A 14,926-nucleotide genomic window follows, 5' to 3' on the forward strand; every position below is an offset into this window, starting at 1 on the left:
AGCACCACACCAAGGAGCTGCAGAAGTTTTGATAATCTTTATTCCAGGTGCAGCAGCGGCTGTCCCCACCACAGGATTTTGGGGATGTCCCCCATGGAGACTGGGACACTGGTGAGCACAGAGTCCCTGAGGGAGAGCTGGGGACTGGCCATGTCAGGTCTCTTCCCTGTGTCCTGATTCTGTCGTGTCCCAGTTCGCCTGTACCCCTTCCCGGTTCAGCTGTGCCCCGAATGAGCTGTGACTCGTCCCAGTTCCAGTGTGCTCCGGTTCCGCCATTCCCGCTTGAGCCATGCCCCGGTTAAACCCATTCCATCCCGGTTCAGCTATTCCCGGTTGAGCCGTGCCCCGGTTTAGCCTGTTCCATCACGGTTCAGCTATTCCCGATTGCGCCGTGCTCCCGTTTATCCCACCCAAACCGGCTCGTCCCGTCCCGGTTCATCCCGTCCTGGTTCGTCCCGTCCCGTCCCGGTTCGTGCGGTCGCTCCGGGCGGCGCAGCGCGGCACAACAGCGCCACCTGCTGGCCCCGCCGGGCGCCTCCCGGTACCGGCGAGAGCCCGACCCAACCCGGCTGCCGGGACCCGGGGATCCTCCAAGTCTGGGGACCCTGACCCATCCCGGCTGCCGGGACCCGGGGACACTCCGAGTCTGGGGAATCCTGAGCCATCCCGGCTGCCGGGAAACGGGGACCCTCCGAGTCTGGGGGACCCGCACCTCATCCCGGCTGGAGGGACCATGGTGACTCCCCAGGGCTGGGGACGCCGACCACATCCTCATAAAGGGCTCACGGGTCGGAACCAACAGGGATAGAAAGGGCTGCTGGGCATCCTCGGGGTGCTGGGCTAGCGCAGGTGAGGCGTGGAGGAGCCGAGGTAGGTACGGAGGTCGCTGAGGGTGGAGGGGATGATCTTGGCGGGGATGGTCTCCCGGCGGAGTGCCTGGTGGGCAGCATAGCGGTGGCAGCCCCCGAAGGAGTAGAAATAATCGCCGCCCTCACTGCCTTTGATCCAGAGCACGTCGATGGGAGGCACCCGCTCGGGATCCTCCTGGGAAGGGGAAGAGACATCCAAGAGCAACACACCCCGGCACCCCCATCCTACCCTGACACCCCCCGACTGTGCCAGGGCTTGGGCGCTGACAGCTCCCCAGCAGCGCCCTCTGAATGGGTGCAGGAGGGGCTGTGCTCACCTGCAGGGTCTCCATCAGGCTCTGCACCTTTTCCGGCTCCAGCTCGGACGGGATGGGCCGGATGAGGACCCGCATGGGCACGTTGTGCACGGCCGAGATGTGCTGGGTGTGGATGCTCCTGTCCTCGGCCTCTGCCATGGCTGTGGCTGCCGGCCGGCCTTGGCTTTCCTCTGCCGTGCTCAGCCGAGCCCTGCGCTCTGCCCCGAGCAGCGCAGCGCCCAGCCGTACCCCTCTACTTCCTCCTTGCCCGGCCATCGTCATCGTCACGGCCTCCGCCCCGGTGTTTTGCAGAGTCACAGTGAAGGGGCAGGCCAGAGTTCCGGGCCGGCTGCCAGAGCCGGCTGGCCCGCTGCCTGCTCCGGAGAGCCCGCGGTCAGGGCTGCCCTCGGCTCCTCCCTCTCCTGGGACACCCATGGGCATGCGGCAGCTGAGCCCCCCTTCCCCCCCAGGTGTGCTGGGGGTCCCTGTCCTGCCCCCTGAGGGTCCCACCTGGCTGGGCTGGGGCACTGAGGATCATCCTGCCGCTGAGAGTTGGGATGTGTCCCCCACCTGCCTGGCTGTACCAGGAACATATCCCCATCCCAGAGTCCCCTCCCTGCTGCCCTGACACCTATGGGGTCCACAGCAAGGAAGATGAGGTGTGAAATAACTGCAGAGTTGAGCAGTGATGCTGGGATGCTCCACAGCTGGGCAGGCATGGAAGAACTTCAGCCCTGAGTCTGTAGCCATATTTTCTGAAAAATCCTTTCCTTAGGATTTTTCCTCCTGAGAAGCTGAGAGGCCTCAGGAACAAAATGTAAACAATGGTTATCTGCTGCTGTGGAATGCAACAGGTGCACCAGTGATTGGTCTCATAGACTTGTTTATAATTAATGGCCAATCACAGTGAGCCAGCTTGGACTCTCTGTCCAAAACACAAGCCTTTGTTATCATTCTTTCTTTTTCTATTCTTAGCTAGCCTTCTGATGAAATCCTTTCTTCTATTCTTTTAGTATAGTTTTAATATAATAGGTATCATAAAATAATAAATCAAGCTTTCTGAAAAGTCAGATCCTTGTCTCTTCCCTCATCCTCAGACCCCTGTAAACACGGTCACACTGAGTCTTTCTAGGTCGTTTCTTCAGACCAGTGCTCCAAATGGGGAGAGGGTCCCAGGAGGATCAGGGTCTCCCACCCCTCTGGCTGCTGCAGGGGACACCCTGAAACCACAGCAGGGACATGATGACAGGGGATGGCTGCACTCTGGCTCCCTGGTGGCATGGAGGGTCCTCAGCCCCAGAGCTGACTGGGAAGCATGCAGATGATGATCAGGGATGGTTTTGTGATGCTCTGGAATTCGTTTCTTGCAAGGTGAACCTGGCAATGACTTTGTGGGTGAAGGATTGCACTGGTGTCACTGGAAGCCCAGGGCTCAGCTAGGTCTGTGCTGACAAGCTGCATGCTAGAAATAATTGTCTTTCCCCACTGGCACCCACATCTGGGAAAGGATGAGGAGAGAGGGGTGGGGAGCAGGAATGCCTGTCTGCCCCTGGGAGCAGGGGCTCTACTGGGTTGTCATCACCTGTGAGTTCAAGTAAAATTTGCTCACAGAATCCTCCCCATCCGGGGTGTGTGAGCATCACCGGGGCCCTTCCCGGGCTGCCCGCCGGGCTCCGCGCCGCTGCCGGGATTTCACACGGGATTTACTTCCAGGTCAGCGCCCCGCCGCTCTCACCAGCAGGGTGGCACCGCAACCCCTCCTTGTCGCAGCAGGGGCTGTCTGGCTGCTGCCCACCGGCTGAGGGGCTGGCAGAGCCACATGGGCAGCGCGGAATGATCTGGGTGCCCAACGGGCTGCCAGGACATCACCCCTCTATTTGGGGCAGTTCTGTCCAGGATGCCCCAGCCCAGGAGAGGGCACGGGGCACCGTGGGATGGGCAGGGTGGCAGCTCGCGTGCCACCACCCGCCACCGCCGACACAAATCCCACAAGACACATGGTTAGTGGCAGAAATCCCTTTTATATCCCTGAATTGCATTACAAGTAATACTGCGGGTGGCCGGATCTCAGTAGACTTGTCATACTGGGGCTGGCGAGTACAAAACCTGGCAGAAAAAATCTATCATGCACGGAAAATTATTGCTGTAGTATCTGCTATTTACAGGAGAGAGGGGCAGCAGCGCAGTGCTCCAAGCCTGCCGGCCTCAGGACACCGCGCCTCGCGGAACGGCGCCGGCATCTCGGGCGAAACCCGGCGGGTGCCTGCGTGGCCAGGGCGATGCTCATCCTCTCCGTGGGGTGCGGATGTGTGGTCACCGCGCCATGGCAGCGAGAGGACCATGACAGGGACATCCCCACTCAACCCGTGACCAACACAGGCACCGAGGCAGCGGGAGGAAGACGGTGCAAGGGAGGAAGACGGCGCAGGAAGACGGTGTGGGGGTGCGCGAGTGCGGCCCCGCGGGTGCCGGGCTGAGTCCCCGAGTGCTGGGGACCGGCACGGGGTGATGGGGCTGTGGCAACTCGCGGCCCGAGGTAGGAAGCGGAGGCGTGGGTCGGGCCCCGCTCCGGGATGCCGTGCGCGGAGCTTGCTCCGGGGCCGGGGCGGGGGCGCTCCGCCGGGAGGTTGCATAGAGTGGCTGGTGTGTCCCCGCTGGGCTGGCGCGGGGCACGGAGCAAAGCAGGAGCCCGTGGAAGCAAGGAAGACAAAAGAGAAGGGCTTTGCCTTTGTGGGAGGCTTGCAGGACATGCAGCCTGGGCTGCCGGGCCAGCTCGTGCCCTCCTGCCTCCGTGCCCGCCGCTCTGGGGTCCTGTCCCCGTCCGTGTCACCGTGGCTGTGTCCTGGGCACGGCAGTTCTGCTGCAGCTCTGCCACCTCCTGCGAGCCAGCGCTGGCATGGCCCGGCCAGTCTTGACAAATAAATAGTGAAAAGCATAAGTTATAAATAATATAAATAAGAACATTTAAATAGACTCACCCAAACTTTACAGCTACTCTGACCCCCTCCTCCTGAGTGCAGGTGGGGGGCAATGGCGAGGGAGCCGGGAGCCGGCTGGAGAAGGGGCTGGGGATACATGGGGGGGTGGTTGGGGGTTTGGGTACTACCTGCCCAGGGCTGGGTCTCCAGCCCAGCTGCCAGCCCAGCCCTTTGCATGGTGAGGGGGCTGCACCTGCCTGGGGGGGCTATTCCCCATCACCGAGGCAGGGGCCAGTTGTGCCTGGCCAAGCTGGGAGCTGGGAGCCAACGGAGGTCATGTCCTGTGGATCTCTGCTGGAAGCCCCTGGCTCCTCCCTTGGCTCTTCCCCTGACTCCAGGGCTGCGGATCTGCAGTGCCAGGGTGAACGCTGTGCCACGGGGCAGAGGGGCAGCCGGGTGCCCTGTGTGATGGCTGCAGGGACCCAAGGCTTCAAGGGTGACTGGCAGCCCTGCCCTCTGTCAGCCTCAGTGGCCATCAGTCCTGCTGAACTGGCAGGAACACCAGCCCGTGGTCTCATCAAGATTAGGGTCAAGGAGAGGGTTTGCTCCTAGCGGGGAGCAGAAAAGTGTCTTTTCTCCCCCGGGATCCCCCGGGAAGAGAAGCAGCAGCTCTAAATAAATAATAGTAATAAATTAAATAAATAGAGGTGAAAGTCACAAGCTAGGGGAGGAAAGTCTCTCCTGGGTTGGGAAGAGGTCCCCAGGTGAGTCCCCCGCAGAGAGACCTGCCTGGCTGCGGGGGGGCTCTGGGACCCAGGGGAAAGGAGCTGGGTCCCAATGTGGGGGGGGACCCCCTTCCCAGGGAGCAGATGGGGAGTGAGTCTGTGGGGATGTGTCCTCCAGACTGAGCACAGCAACAAACCAGCTGGCTGCAGCTGCAGGAGTGCTGGCACAGGGACTGGAACCAGGATGGGGACAGGATGGGATGTATAGGGGAATAGGGATGGGCATGGGATGAGATAGGGATGTGGATGGGGGTTGGATAGAAGGATGAGGTTGGGAAAGGGGATGTGCCACAGGGCTCGGGGGGCTAATTCCCTATTGCACAGCTGTGTTCGGAGCCCTTGAAGCAGGCGGACTCGTAGTGCTTGTTGAGGTACGACTTGAGGGCGAAGGTCTTCTCGCACTGCTTGCACTTGTAGTGCTTGAAGGCGGAGTGGGTCTGCATGTGGGCGCGCAGGTTGGAGCGGTCGGCGAAGGCTTTGCCGCAGTGCGAGCAGCCGAAGGGCTTCTCGCCGGTGTGCGAGCGCATGTGGCCCTGCAGCAGCCAGGGCCGGCTGAAGGCTTTGCCGCACACGTCGCACTTGTGCTTGAGGTTGTGGGTGAGGACGTGCATGGCCAGGGCGGGCATGGAGACGTAGGCCTTGCCGCAGGTGGGGCATTTCCTCGCCATCTTGCTGTCCAGGCTGCGGTGGGTCTGCTTGTGCCGGCTCAGGTTGGAGGAGGTGGCGTAGGTCTTGCCGCACTCGGGGCAGGAGTGGCGGTGGCTGCCACGGCGCTGGCTCTCGCTGCGCCGGCGCGAGCGCCCGTCCGTGATGAAGAAGGCATCCATGGAATAGCTGTCTGTCACTGCCGCCTCCCCGTTGAAGTAGCGGGCGGAAAAGCTGGACTGGGGGCTCTCGGGGTCGCTGTACTCCTCGTGGCCGGGTGCGTAGGCCGGGTCTGCTGGCGGTGGTGGCAGGCCTTGCTTCTTGTCAGTGTCATAGCCGGCTGGCGCCAGGCAGTGCTGGAGGTACCCTGTGGGGACAACACAGTGGGGTCATTGTCCCTCCAGAGCAGCCACACCAGGGACAGGAAAAAGTCACAAGCTAAAATTTCCCATAGAAGGTGCAAAAACAGGGTTGTCCCCTCACAAACTGGTTCCTGTCCGTGCTGAGCCCCTGAGCACCAGAGCTGCATTGTCCTGCCCTGGCTCCTGCCTGCATCTGTCAGCAGGATGGGTCCCATCCTGCAGGGCTGCCTGAGATGGGAACTGGGGATGGAGCTGCGGATGGTCCAGCTGCGCCTGCCCCGGCTGCGGGCAGCCCCCAGGGGCTATTAGCTGCCAGACAGCTGTCGGTGCCGGGAGCTCATTGTTCACCGGGGCCGTGCCGGTAATGAGCTACGCTCCATGGGCAGCCGGGATGAGGGGGATGAGGCTGCTCCAGGTTCCCCTTCCTCAGCAAAGGGGCTGGGAAAGCCCCCCACCTCTTTGCTGTCCCCACAGGGCTATTCCTTGCAGATGGGACAGCACCAGGAGGGCAGCAGCACCGGGTCCCTGGCTTCCTGCCAAACTGAGCAACCCACAGCCCCCCAGATGTGGAGCCGGGCTTGGGTACCACTCCACTGGCGTCACACTCATGTGACATTGGTGCAAGTCAGCTCATGACTTGCTCTGTATGTGGGTCTCTCAACCTGTGTCAGAGCGGGCACTGCGTTGGCATCCCGGTCCCTCTGAGCTGTCACACAAAGGTCACAGCAGGAGCAGCAGTGCAGCCCCCTTCCCACCAGGCCAACAATCCTGGGGATGTACTGGCATTCCCCAGACTGGTCCCAGCCATCCCCTGCCTTTTGCACACTGGTCCTTGCAAGCTGCTTCAGAGGGCTCATACCCACTGATAGTGGCAGAGGGGCTATTGGGGGCCTGGGGTCCGCACAGCTGGGCTGACCCATGCACACCGTGGGGCACAGGGACATCCCACCACAGCTGCAGCTGAGCATCCTCTAAATCCACACAGATCCTGGCAGCACCCACGGACCCCTTGGCAAGCAGTGCTGCCGTTTGTCCCGTGGTGGCCAGGGGTGCCCATTGTGGGGAGGGGGCTGTGGGGCAGGGACAGAGCCGGGCCCCCCCGTCCCCCGCGCCGTGCTGACAGCGCGGGCTGTGCAGAAAGCGCTCTGCTCAGCAATTTCTCACGCTGCCTCCGAGCATGCAGCAAGGTTATTTCCAGGAGAGCAGCGTCGGCAGCTTCTGCCCAGCTGCAGCACATCCCTCCCCCACCGGTTCCTGGCTGATGGGGGAAGCAGAGGACCCCCAGACCAGACAGGCTTGGTACCCCGGTGCCTGGCAGGGAATGCCCAGCAAGGGCTGGGGAGCACTAGAAAAAGGGGGACAAGCGCTGCAGCGGCTGGGCACTGTTAGCTTGTGCATGAATCAGGCCCATTCCCGCATCCTGCTCCGTTTCCCAACCCACGAGCAGCCAGGACTCCCCATCCTATGCAACAGAGCCCCCGACCCACGGCCAGCCCCTCTGTCTGGGCTGCCCCGTTGTGGGGCTGTGCCAAGCCCGGGGAACTCCAAGCCCACCCCAGCGTTCCCCCGCAGGAGGACGGGATTCCAAGGACCACGGGCACCCCAAGTCCAGCCTTTTGCACCCCTCCCGCTGCCGGGGTACCCCCCAGTCTCCCCCCCCGCTCCCCGTGCCCCGGACGGCGCCGGCCCCCCCGCGCTCCCAGGGGGGCTCGGGGCACCGCTGCGAACAATGAAACCCTCCGGCACGGCGAGGCTGCCGCCCCCCGCCGCCCCCCGCCGCCCCCGCAGACCGGTTGCTCCTTTACCCCCCCAACTTGCCATGGGAAGGAGCCCACCCCGGTGTCCCACGGGCGGGGGGGACTCGGGGCTGCCCACGGGGCTGACGCTGTCACGCAGGGGATGTTTCCCCAAGGACCAACTTCGGCAGCGGCCGGTGGCCTCGGGGACAAGGCGACAGCGAGGGATGACACACCCCACCCCGCACCCCTCGCCCGCCCGCGGGACACAACGCGGGGACCTCTCCCCGTCCTGCCCCGCGTCCCCCCGTGTCCCCCTCCCGGTGTCCCGCCGGGCGCACAGACAATAGAGGCGGGGGGGCCCCTCCGGACCCCCGGCCCCGCACTCACCATCGCCGGCGGCGGGGCCGGGCAGCGTGTAGGGGGGCTCCAGGGGGGCGTAGGGGGGCGCAGGGGCCCCGGCGGCCGGGAACGCCTCCGCTTTCAGCTTCTTCACCAGGAAGGAGCGGGGCATGGCGGGGCCGGGCAGCGCTGGACACCTCCGGTACCGGCACCGCCACCGGCCCCGGCCCCCGCACCGGCGCCGGCCCCCCCCGCCCCGGCCCCGGCGCTCGGCCCCGGCGGTGCGCACGGAGAGGCGCGGGGAGGCGAGTGCGAGGGGCGGGGAGGCGGCAGGGCGGCGAGGAGGAGGAGGAGGAGGAGGAAGAGAAGGAGGTGGGGAAGAGGGGGAGGAGGAGGAGGAGGAAGGCAGGCGGTCGGGGGGGGGAGGGGGCCGCTTCGCCCGGCCGCGCCCGGAGCCCCCCCAGAGCCCCCCGAGCCGCCGGTAGCGCGGGGTGCCCCGGGCATCACGGCACTGTGGGGTCCCTGGTCCCTCCCCCTGGTTCCTCCCCCCACCCCGGCCACGGACAATGGGGACACAGGGGGACGGGGGAGACGGGAGGGGGGGCACATGCCTCTGCCTCCCACCGCCTTTGTCTCCCTGCCGCCAGTCCCCGGGGCCAGGGAGGACGGGTCTGCCGGGCGAGAGTCCTCATCCCCATCCCTGTCCCCTGCCCCATCCCCTGTCCCTGTCCCTGTTCCTGCTTCTTGTCCCTTTCTCCTTTCCTTGTCCTTGCTCCCTGTTCCCGGTTCCCATTCCCATCCATCTTCCCTGCTCTCATCTCTGTCCACAGACCCTTTCCATTGACCACTTTCTCTTTCCCTTCTCTTTCCCCTGTACCTTCTTCTCTGTCCTCAACCCTTTCCCCTCTTCCCTGCTCTCATCTCTGTCCCACCTCTGTCCCACCTCTCTCTTGTCCCCATCCCTGCTCGCTGTTCCCATCCCTCTTTTCCCACCTTCTCTCCCCTTCCCATGTCCCTGTCCCAGTCCCAGTCCCCAGGAAGCACCGTGACCTTCGCAGCCACAACAATAGCCAGGCTCGTGGCAGTTCATTGTTCCCGGCCAGAGCCCCCACTCCTGCTCCCCCCTCGTCTCACTGGAGCCCCCACTCGCACTCCCCCTCCTCTCTGCGCTCCGCTGCAGGCAGCTGCTGCTCCGGGGCTGCCTCTCCTGCAGTGGTGCCAGCTGAAGGCCGAGTTGTGCCATCTGAGGGACAGTGGGTGACACGGGGACCTGGCTGGCAGCTGGCCGTGCTCTCCCTGAGCTTTGTGCAATGCCCAGAGCGTTGCAGCACTTAATAAGGACGGTCCCTCTGCTGTCACCGCAGAGAGAGTGCTGGCATGGCTGGCACGGGGCAGCCCTGGGCACACCAGCCCCTTTGGCCAGGGATGTGGCGCTGGGTCTGGGGACCAAAAGCAGCGTCCTCACGGGCAGCACCACGGGCCTGCCTGCTCACAGCCATGTCTGCTCCTTCAGTCGTGCCTAGAGCCACATCTGGAGCCAGCCCTGCATCGCAGTGCCCCTGCTCATTGCTTTGTGTGGTACTGCACAGCCCAGGGCATCCCACAGCATCCCACAGGATCCTATAGCCCAGGGCACCTCACAGCCCACATCCTAGAGCATCCCACAGACCACAGCATCCCACAGCATCCCACAGCATCTGATATCCCACAGTATCCTACAGCATCTGACAGCATTCCACAGCTAAGTGCATCCCATAGCTCACAGCACCCCCATCCCAGAGCATCCCATATCCACAGCACCCCACATCCCACAGGACCCCAGGGCTGCTCCCCGCGTGGGCTGGGGTCTCTGCACTTGCTCCCGCTGCCCTTGGCCAGGGACTGCCGGCAGCACCACGAGTGCCATCTGTCCCTGCAGCGGTGCCCTGACGTCAAGGCTCTGCCAAGTTCAAGGTCACCTCTCCCGCAGGGCTGCGGCCCCGAGTGGACATCGCCTGCCTGCCGGGCTGCTCGCGGCGTCCCCCGCACACACCCCGGGCTCCCGGCTCTCCCTGCTCCCAGATTTATCTATCCGTGCGTGTGCCTGCTCTCTCCTGGAAGGCACGCTTGCAGAACGGGCATTACTTACGCCCTAGTTGGGCCTGCCTGCCCGCTGCCCGCCCGCTGCCCGCCCGCTGCCTGCTGCCTGCCTGCCCGCTGCCCTGGGATTTTGTCTCTCTCCAGGCTGCGGTGTAATAAGGGAGGTAATTAAGTGTAAAAGGCAGGAGGAGGGAGGGCTGGGAGGGGGGAGCAGCCCCGGCTCCTTTCGGAGGCAGGGGACTGCGATAATGTATGGTAATAACCGCAGCCAGCCCTGCCGAGCTGATAGCGCTGACGGCAGCGCCTGGGCCCCCCCAAACCTGCCCCCGCCACTGTGGGGAGGGGGAGCAGCGCCAGAAGAAAGGCTCAGCCTTCCTCCACCGGGTTTGTGCCTTCCTGAGCAGCTGTATGGAAATAATTCCCATCGGAGGCAATTGTTTCCCCGACAAGAGGGAGGGGGCTGCGGGGGTACTGTGGGTGAGGGGTTTTGGGGGCTCCCAAGGGCAGGATCATCCTCTTGAGGGGCAGGAGGAGAGAGGTCAGGTCCCTACTCCAGCTCCCAGTCTACCCACAAGGGACATATCCTGCTACTGGAATGAGACAAGCTGCCCTGTGCTGCCCCCACATCTCCCACTGGTCCTCAGCTCCCTCACCCTCCTTGGATCTTGGACACGGGCTCTGGGGTCAGCCAGGATCTGCCCGAGGATGCCCACTAGTGCCAGGAGGCAGAGCCCCCACTCCTGCCCTCCCTGCTGCCTCAGCTGCAGGACCCCCCCAGTGCCAGCCTGGGGGGCTGCTGGCCATTAGGAATTCCAGTCTCGTTCCTCCCAGAGGCGTCCGGGTCGCAGCCGGAGCCCCGAGGTGGCTCCAATCCGTGCTGTGGTGCTGCCGCCGGCGCAGGGAGCAGATGCCAGACAAAGGGCCGGGGACAAAGGCCCGGCTGCCTCGTGCCCCAGGGAAGGGGCGCAGGCGCGTGCAGGGCACGGGCGCTGTCCCACCCCGGGGCTGCGCTGCCCTGACCTCCCGTGCCTGCCACGTCCCAGTGTCACCCTGCTGGCATGGCTGGGGCACAGCGAGGTACCAGGTTGGCCAGCCCTGGCACTGGTGCTGTGCCACCCCTGCCATGGGCACTCTGCCTGCACTGCTCTGGTGTGAGGCTCTGCTGTGGCTCCCCTCCAGCTCTGCCCACCTCAAGGTGCAGCGGGGCTGAAATGGGGTGCAGGGGGGCACAGGGCTATGGGGATGGGAACACAGCAGAGGGTGGCAAATATCACACGTTGCTTCAGTCCCACTGTGCCTCAGTTTCCCCAGCTGCTACTGGGGGTTTTGTGAATGTTCCGTGTTGCCCCACCATCCCCCTTCCCATGGCTGCCTTTGTCCCCAGTCCCCCCAGCTGGCTGCAAACCCCCTGTTTGGGGGCAGCTGCCACAGCACAGGGCCAGGAACGCCACCGGTGCAGCTGGGGCTGTGCCCACCCACAGAGTCCAGGGGGGCTTTAGGGCACGATGCCAAATGGTGCCAGAACCCCCAGGGGAAGGGACTGGGCCTGGCCCCAGTTGAGAGGTACCCAGGTGGGAGATACTGGCACAGACAGCCCCCTCAGCATGGGGGGTGCAGGCAGCAGGGAGGCAGAGGGCTGAATAAAATAAAACAAAACACCTTCTATTGTTTTCACAGGATGGGAACACCCCGTGCCCCGGCTGGGAACAAAGCCCTGGAGATGCTGCGCCCTGGCAGAGTCCATCAGGGAACTGTGTCCTGGTCCCAGCACTGCTTCCCAGCCAGCCAGCCTCGCTGGTTCTGGGAGTTCATGCTGGCAAGAGCAGCGGTCTTGGAGCGTCCACCCCACTCATGCTGGGCACGGCGGGCTGCAGTAGTCAGCAGATTTGAAAAGGCCATAGACGTTGACAAGGGGGAACATGAGCAGTGCCCCCAGGAGGGAGCCCAGCTGCTCCAGCACCCCGTACCACACCAGCGCGCTGCGGCTGCGGCTCCGCAGCATCACCCCGGCCATCACCTTCATGTAGGAGAGCGTCCCGGTGAACAGCACCCAGGAGAGGACCTGGTGGCACAGGTGGAAAAGTGGTCAGGGCCAGGGGTTTCCCACTGTGGGGACATCGTGGTGACATCAGGTCCAGGTGTGGTGTCAAAGACCTCCCTGAGCGAGAGGGACACTGTGACTTACGATGATGACATCGCCCAACTGGGACTGCTGGAGGAGCGGGCAGGGACTCATCACTGCAATGGCCATGTTGTAGGCACCAAAGCCTGTCCCTGCCATAGTGAGGAGGACCATCAGGGTCAGGGACCTGCAAGGGACATGTGAGTGTCACTGGAGAGCACTACCTTTCCCTGGTGAGCAACACAGACACGCAGCACATTCTGGCTCCTTGTATCTCAGTTAAAGATACAGATGCAGCTATTAGCTTTACACTGCTTCTACTTATCCTCCACACAGAAATGTTCCAGCTCTGTTTCTTGAAATCTGGTATAAAAGATAAACACTCAGAAGATGCATGAAAGAAAAGAGGCTCCATCTTCCTTTCCTGGGGTGTCTATGCTGCCAGGGCATGGTCACCCCACACACCCCTCTCCCAGCCTACACTCCCAACCCTTGCAAAGTAGGGGCCCCTCTTGGGGCAGAAGCCCCTGGTGTGCACCCTGCTGCAACCCCCAGGGCCCTGCAACTCACCTGCTGGGCAGGAACATGGCCACGATGCAGGCCAGGGGGTTGGCCATGGAGCTGAGCGTGGCTGCCAGGTGGTAGGTGGTGTGCCCATAGGGCAGGCAGGAGTAGGACTGCACAGATGGCAGGACCCCGTTTGTCAGGGCGCTCACCCAGGCGATGAGGAGGTAGATGAGGGTGAGCTGGGTTAGGGAGTAGGAGACCTTCTGTGGCAGGATGTCCCCAGGTCCCTTGGGATCCTTTGGGCATGAGCAGCCTCTGCCGAGGTGCGAGTCAGCTGCCTCATCAAGGATCTGGTCAAATGAGCTCAGCACAATGTTGCTGGGAAAGAGGTGCTGCTGGGAGAGCTCCCACACCTTGGGCTGCCGGGTGAGGAAGAAGAAGGCCAGCAAGCAGGTCAGCATCATCGCAGTCAAGAGCAGGAAAAAGATGAGGGTGGAGAAGTTGGGTGGGAGGTAGTGTGTCTCCAGATGGAAAGTGGTGGTCTCCATGGTCTCGTTGCCAGTAGTGACATTGACTTCGTAGCTGACATTGGTGCAGGTGGAGATACCAGAGCCCTGGCCCAGGGCAATGAGAGAAGGGATCAGCCCACTTAGCCCTTCACCTATGAAGAAGGTGTTTGTGTACTGGGGCTGCAGCTGCATCATGAAGGGCAGGAAGGTGACAGAGGAGGTGCAGTCCACCAGGGCCAGGAAGAAGGTAAGGATTAGGAAGGAGACGCTGTGGGATGTCCCAGCAATGACAGACGTGTGGTTCCAGAGGAAAGCCAGGAGCAAGCAGGCCACAACACCCACGGACACGATCACATAGATGACAGGCACCTCCTTCAGCAAGCCAGGCCGAAAGCGATTCATGAGGGTGACAAAGAGAGGTCCCACATTGGCCATCTGGATGATGATGGTGATGTAGGAGGGGAGGTACCACTGCTCCGGCAGCACCGTCACCAGCAGTGGCACCTCCACCCACAGCCCGTTGATGGCCACCCAGGAGCCCATGCCGAAGGCACAGGCCAGAAGGTGGGTGAGCAGTGCCATGGCTCAGGGCTGGGTGCCTGGGCCTGGGAGCGACGCTGCTGTGCTGTGGGGAGAGACTTTGATGAGTGCTGAGGAGAGATCTGACCCTTCAGACCCTGGCCCTGTCCTCCCATGACCGCCGCCTGTGTTGGCAGAACAGCTTCCCTCTACGTGCCGTGGGGGTGTGGGGCACACAGCCCAGCCCAGCCCCCTTTGCCCTCTGCAGGCCCTGTGGACCCCTCTGCCCCCTTGAAGTGATGACACGGTGTCCTCCTGCCCTGGGTGTGGATCCTGATGAGCTTCACCTGGTCTCATCCCCGAGGACTGGGGCTTGGCAGCAGCAGGTGCGGTACCCAGGAGGGCATTGAACCTGTGCCAGCTCACGTAGCAGCTCCGTGCCGCCTGCGAGGGCTCGGCACAACCGGGTGCAGGGGGAAGGGGGCTCTCACCTGAGGGCTGAGTGGCCTGGGCAGCTGCTCTGCAGGAAATGGACGCCTCGTACCTCCCACTGCATCTGCAGGGCAGGACGACACCGCGCCCGTCCCCTTCTAGTCAGGACCCGCGAGATTCCCACACGCTCCGGTGGCCGCGGGCGCCAGGCCCAGCAGCCCAACCTGCAGCCCAGGCTCTGCTCGTACCGATCAGCTGAGTCAGCCGGGCTCCGGACTCATCCCTCGCCCGCTCCCATCCCGCTCCTGGGAGGAACTCTCACGTTCCGAACATGTCCCTACGCTTCCGTGCCCCCCCGGTGCCGCGGAGCCGAGTCCAGCCCTGCCCCGGGGCGCTGAGGCCGCCAGAGGAAACTCACGGGGCTGAGCCTGGCGGGAGCACCGACCCCGCCAGGGCCCCGGCCCCGCGGGAGGCAGCGGGGCTGCGGCAGGAGCCAGGAAGGAAACGGGCTCCGGTCGGGCCGGTCCCTCGGCAATGTCCCAAGGGAAACTCACTGCGCTCTGGGGAACCGGCAGCACCACGCGGGCGGCAGCCAGTCCCGGCTGCCCGAGCAGTGACGTGAGGCGGGCGCGTCACCACCTCCGGATGCGGACCGGTGACAGCCTGGCCCTGCTCTGCTCCTCGTCTTGGTCCCGGCTGGCAGAGTCCCCAGCTCAGGGGGGTTATTATTCTTGGCGGTGTCCTGGACTTTGTCCTTGTCCCTGCCTGAACTGCGTCCCACCTATCAGAGACTCTTCTTGCAGGT

The 14,926-nt window shown here is 63.6% G+C and overlaps 3 protein-coding genes across 6 annotated transcripts; all 3 read right to left on the reverse strand.

Annotated features, from left to right (window-relative positions):
• Nucleotides 1-1,621, reverse strand: SRXN1 (sulfiredoxin 1). The gene is made up of 2 exons (XM_074553732.1): nucleotides 1,187-1,621; nucleotides 1-1,044 (listed from the first exon to the last, which is right to left on the reverse strand). The coding sequence occupies exons 1-2, from the start codon at nucleotides 1,604-1,606 to the stop codon at nucleotides 841-843; spliced, it is 624 nt and encodes a 207-aa protein (XP_074409833.1). The 5' UTR covers nucleotides 1,607-1,621; the 3' UTR covers nucleotides 1-840.
• A 1,545-nt stretch (nucleotides 1,622-3,166) lies between these two features.
• Nucleotides 3,167-8,467, reverse strand: SCRT2 (scratch family transcriptional repressor 2). Its single transcript, XM_074553729.1, has 2 exons — nucleotides 8,002-8,467; nucleotides 3,167-5,880 (listed from the first exon to the last, which is right to left on the reverse strand). The coding sequence occupies exons 1-2, from the start codon at nucleotides 8,123-8,125 to the stop codon at nucleotides 5,174-5,176; spliced, it is 831 nt and encodes a 276-aa protein (XP_074409830.1). The 5' UTR covers nucleotides 8,126-8,467; the 3' UTR covers nucleotides 3,167-5,173.
• A 3,206-nt stretch (nucleotides 8,468-11,673) lies between these two features.
• SLC52A3 (solute carrier family 52 member 3) lies at nucleotides 11,674-14,815 on the reverse strand. Of its 4 annotated transcripts, none has more exons than XM_005491233.4 (4): nucleotides 14,676-14,815; nucleotides 12,725-13,795; nucleotides 12,218-12,341; nucleotides 11,674-12,094 (listed from the first exon to the last, which is right to left on the reverse strand). In XM_005491233.4, the coding sequence occupies exons 2-4, from the start codon at nucleotides 13,750-13,752 to the stop codon at nucleotides 11,882-11,884; spliced, it is 1,365 nt and encodes a 454-aa protein (XP_005491290.1). In that variant the 5' UTR covers nucleotides 13,753-13,795; nucleotides 14,676-14,815; the 3' UTR covers nucleotides 11,674-11,881. The 4 variants fall into 4 exon arrangements, with proteins under 4 accessions (XP_005491290.1, XP_074409812.1, XP_074409810.1 ...); XM_074553711.1 differs by having other exon boundaries at nucleotides 14,540-14,678; XM_074553709.1 differs by lacking the exon at nucleotides 14,676-14,815 and adding an exon at nucleotides 14,370-14,437.
• Between the last annotated feature and the right edge of the window lie 111 nt (nucleotides 14,816-14,926).

The sequence above is a fragment of the Zonotrichia albicollis genome, chromosome 17 (assembly GCF_047830755.1).
Source record: "Zonotrichia albicollis isolate bZonAlb1 chromosome 17, bZonAlb1.hap1, whole genome shotgun sequence".
Lineage (NCBI taxonomy): Eukaryota > Metazoa > Chordata > Aves > Passeriformes > Passerellidae > Zonotrichia > Zonotrichia albicollis.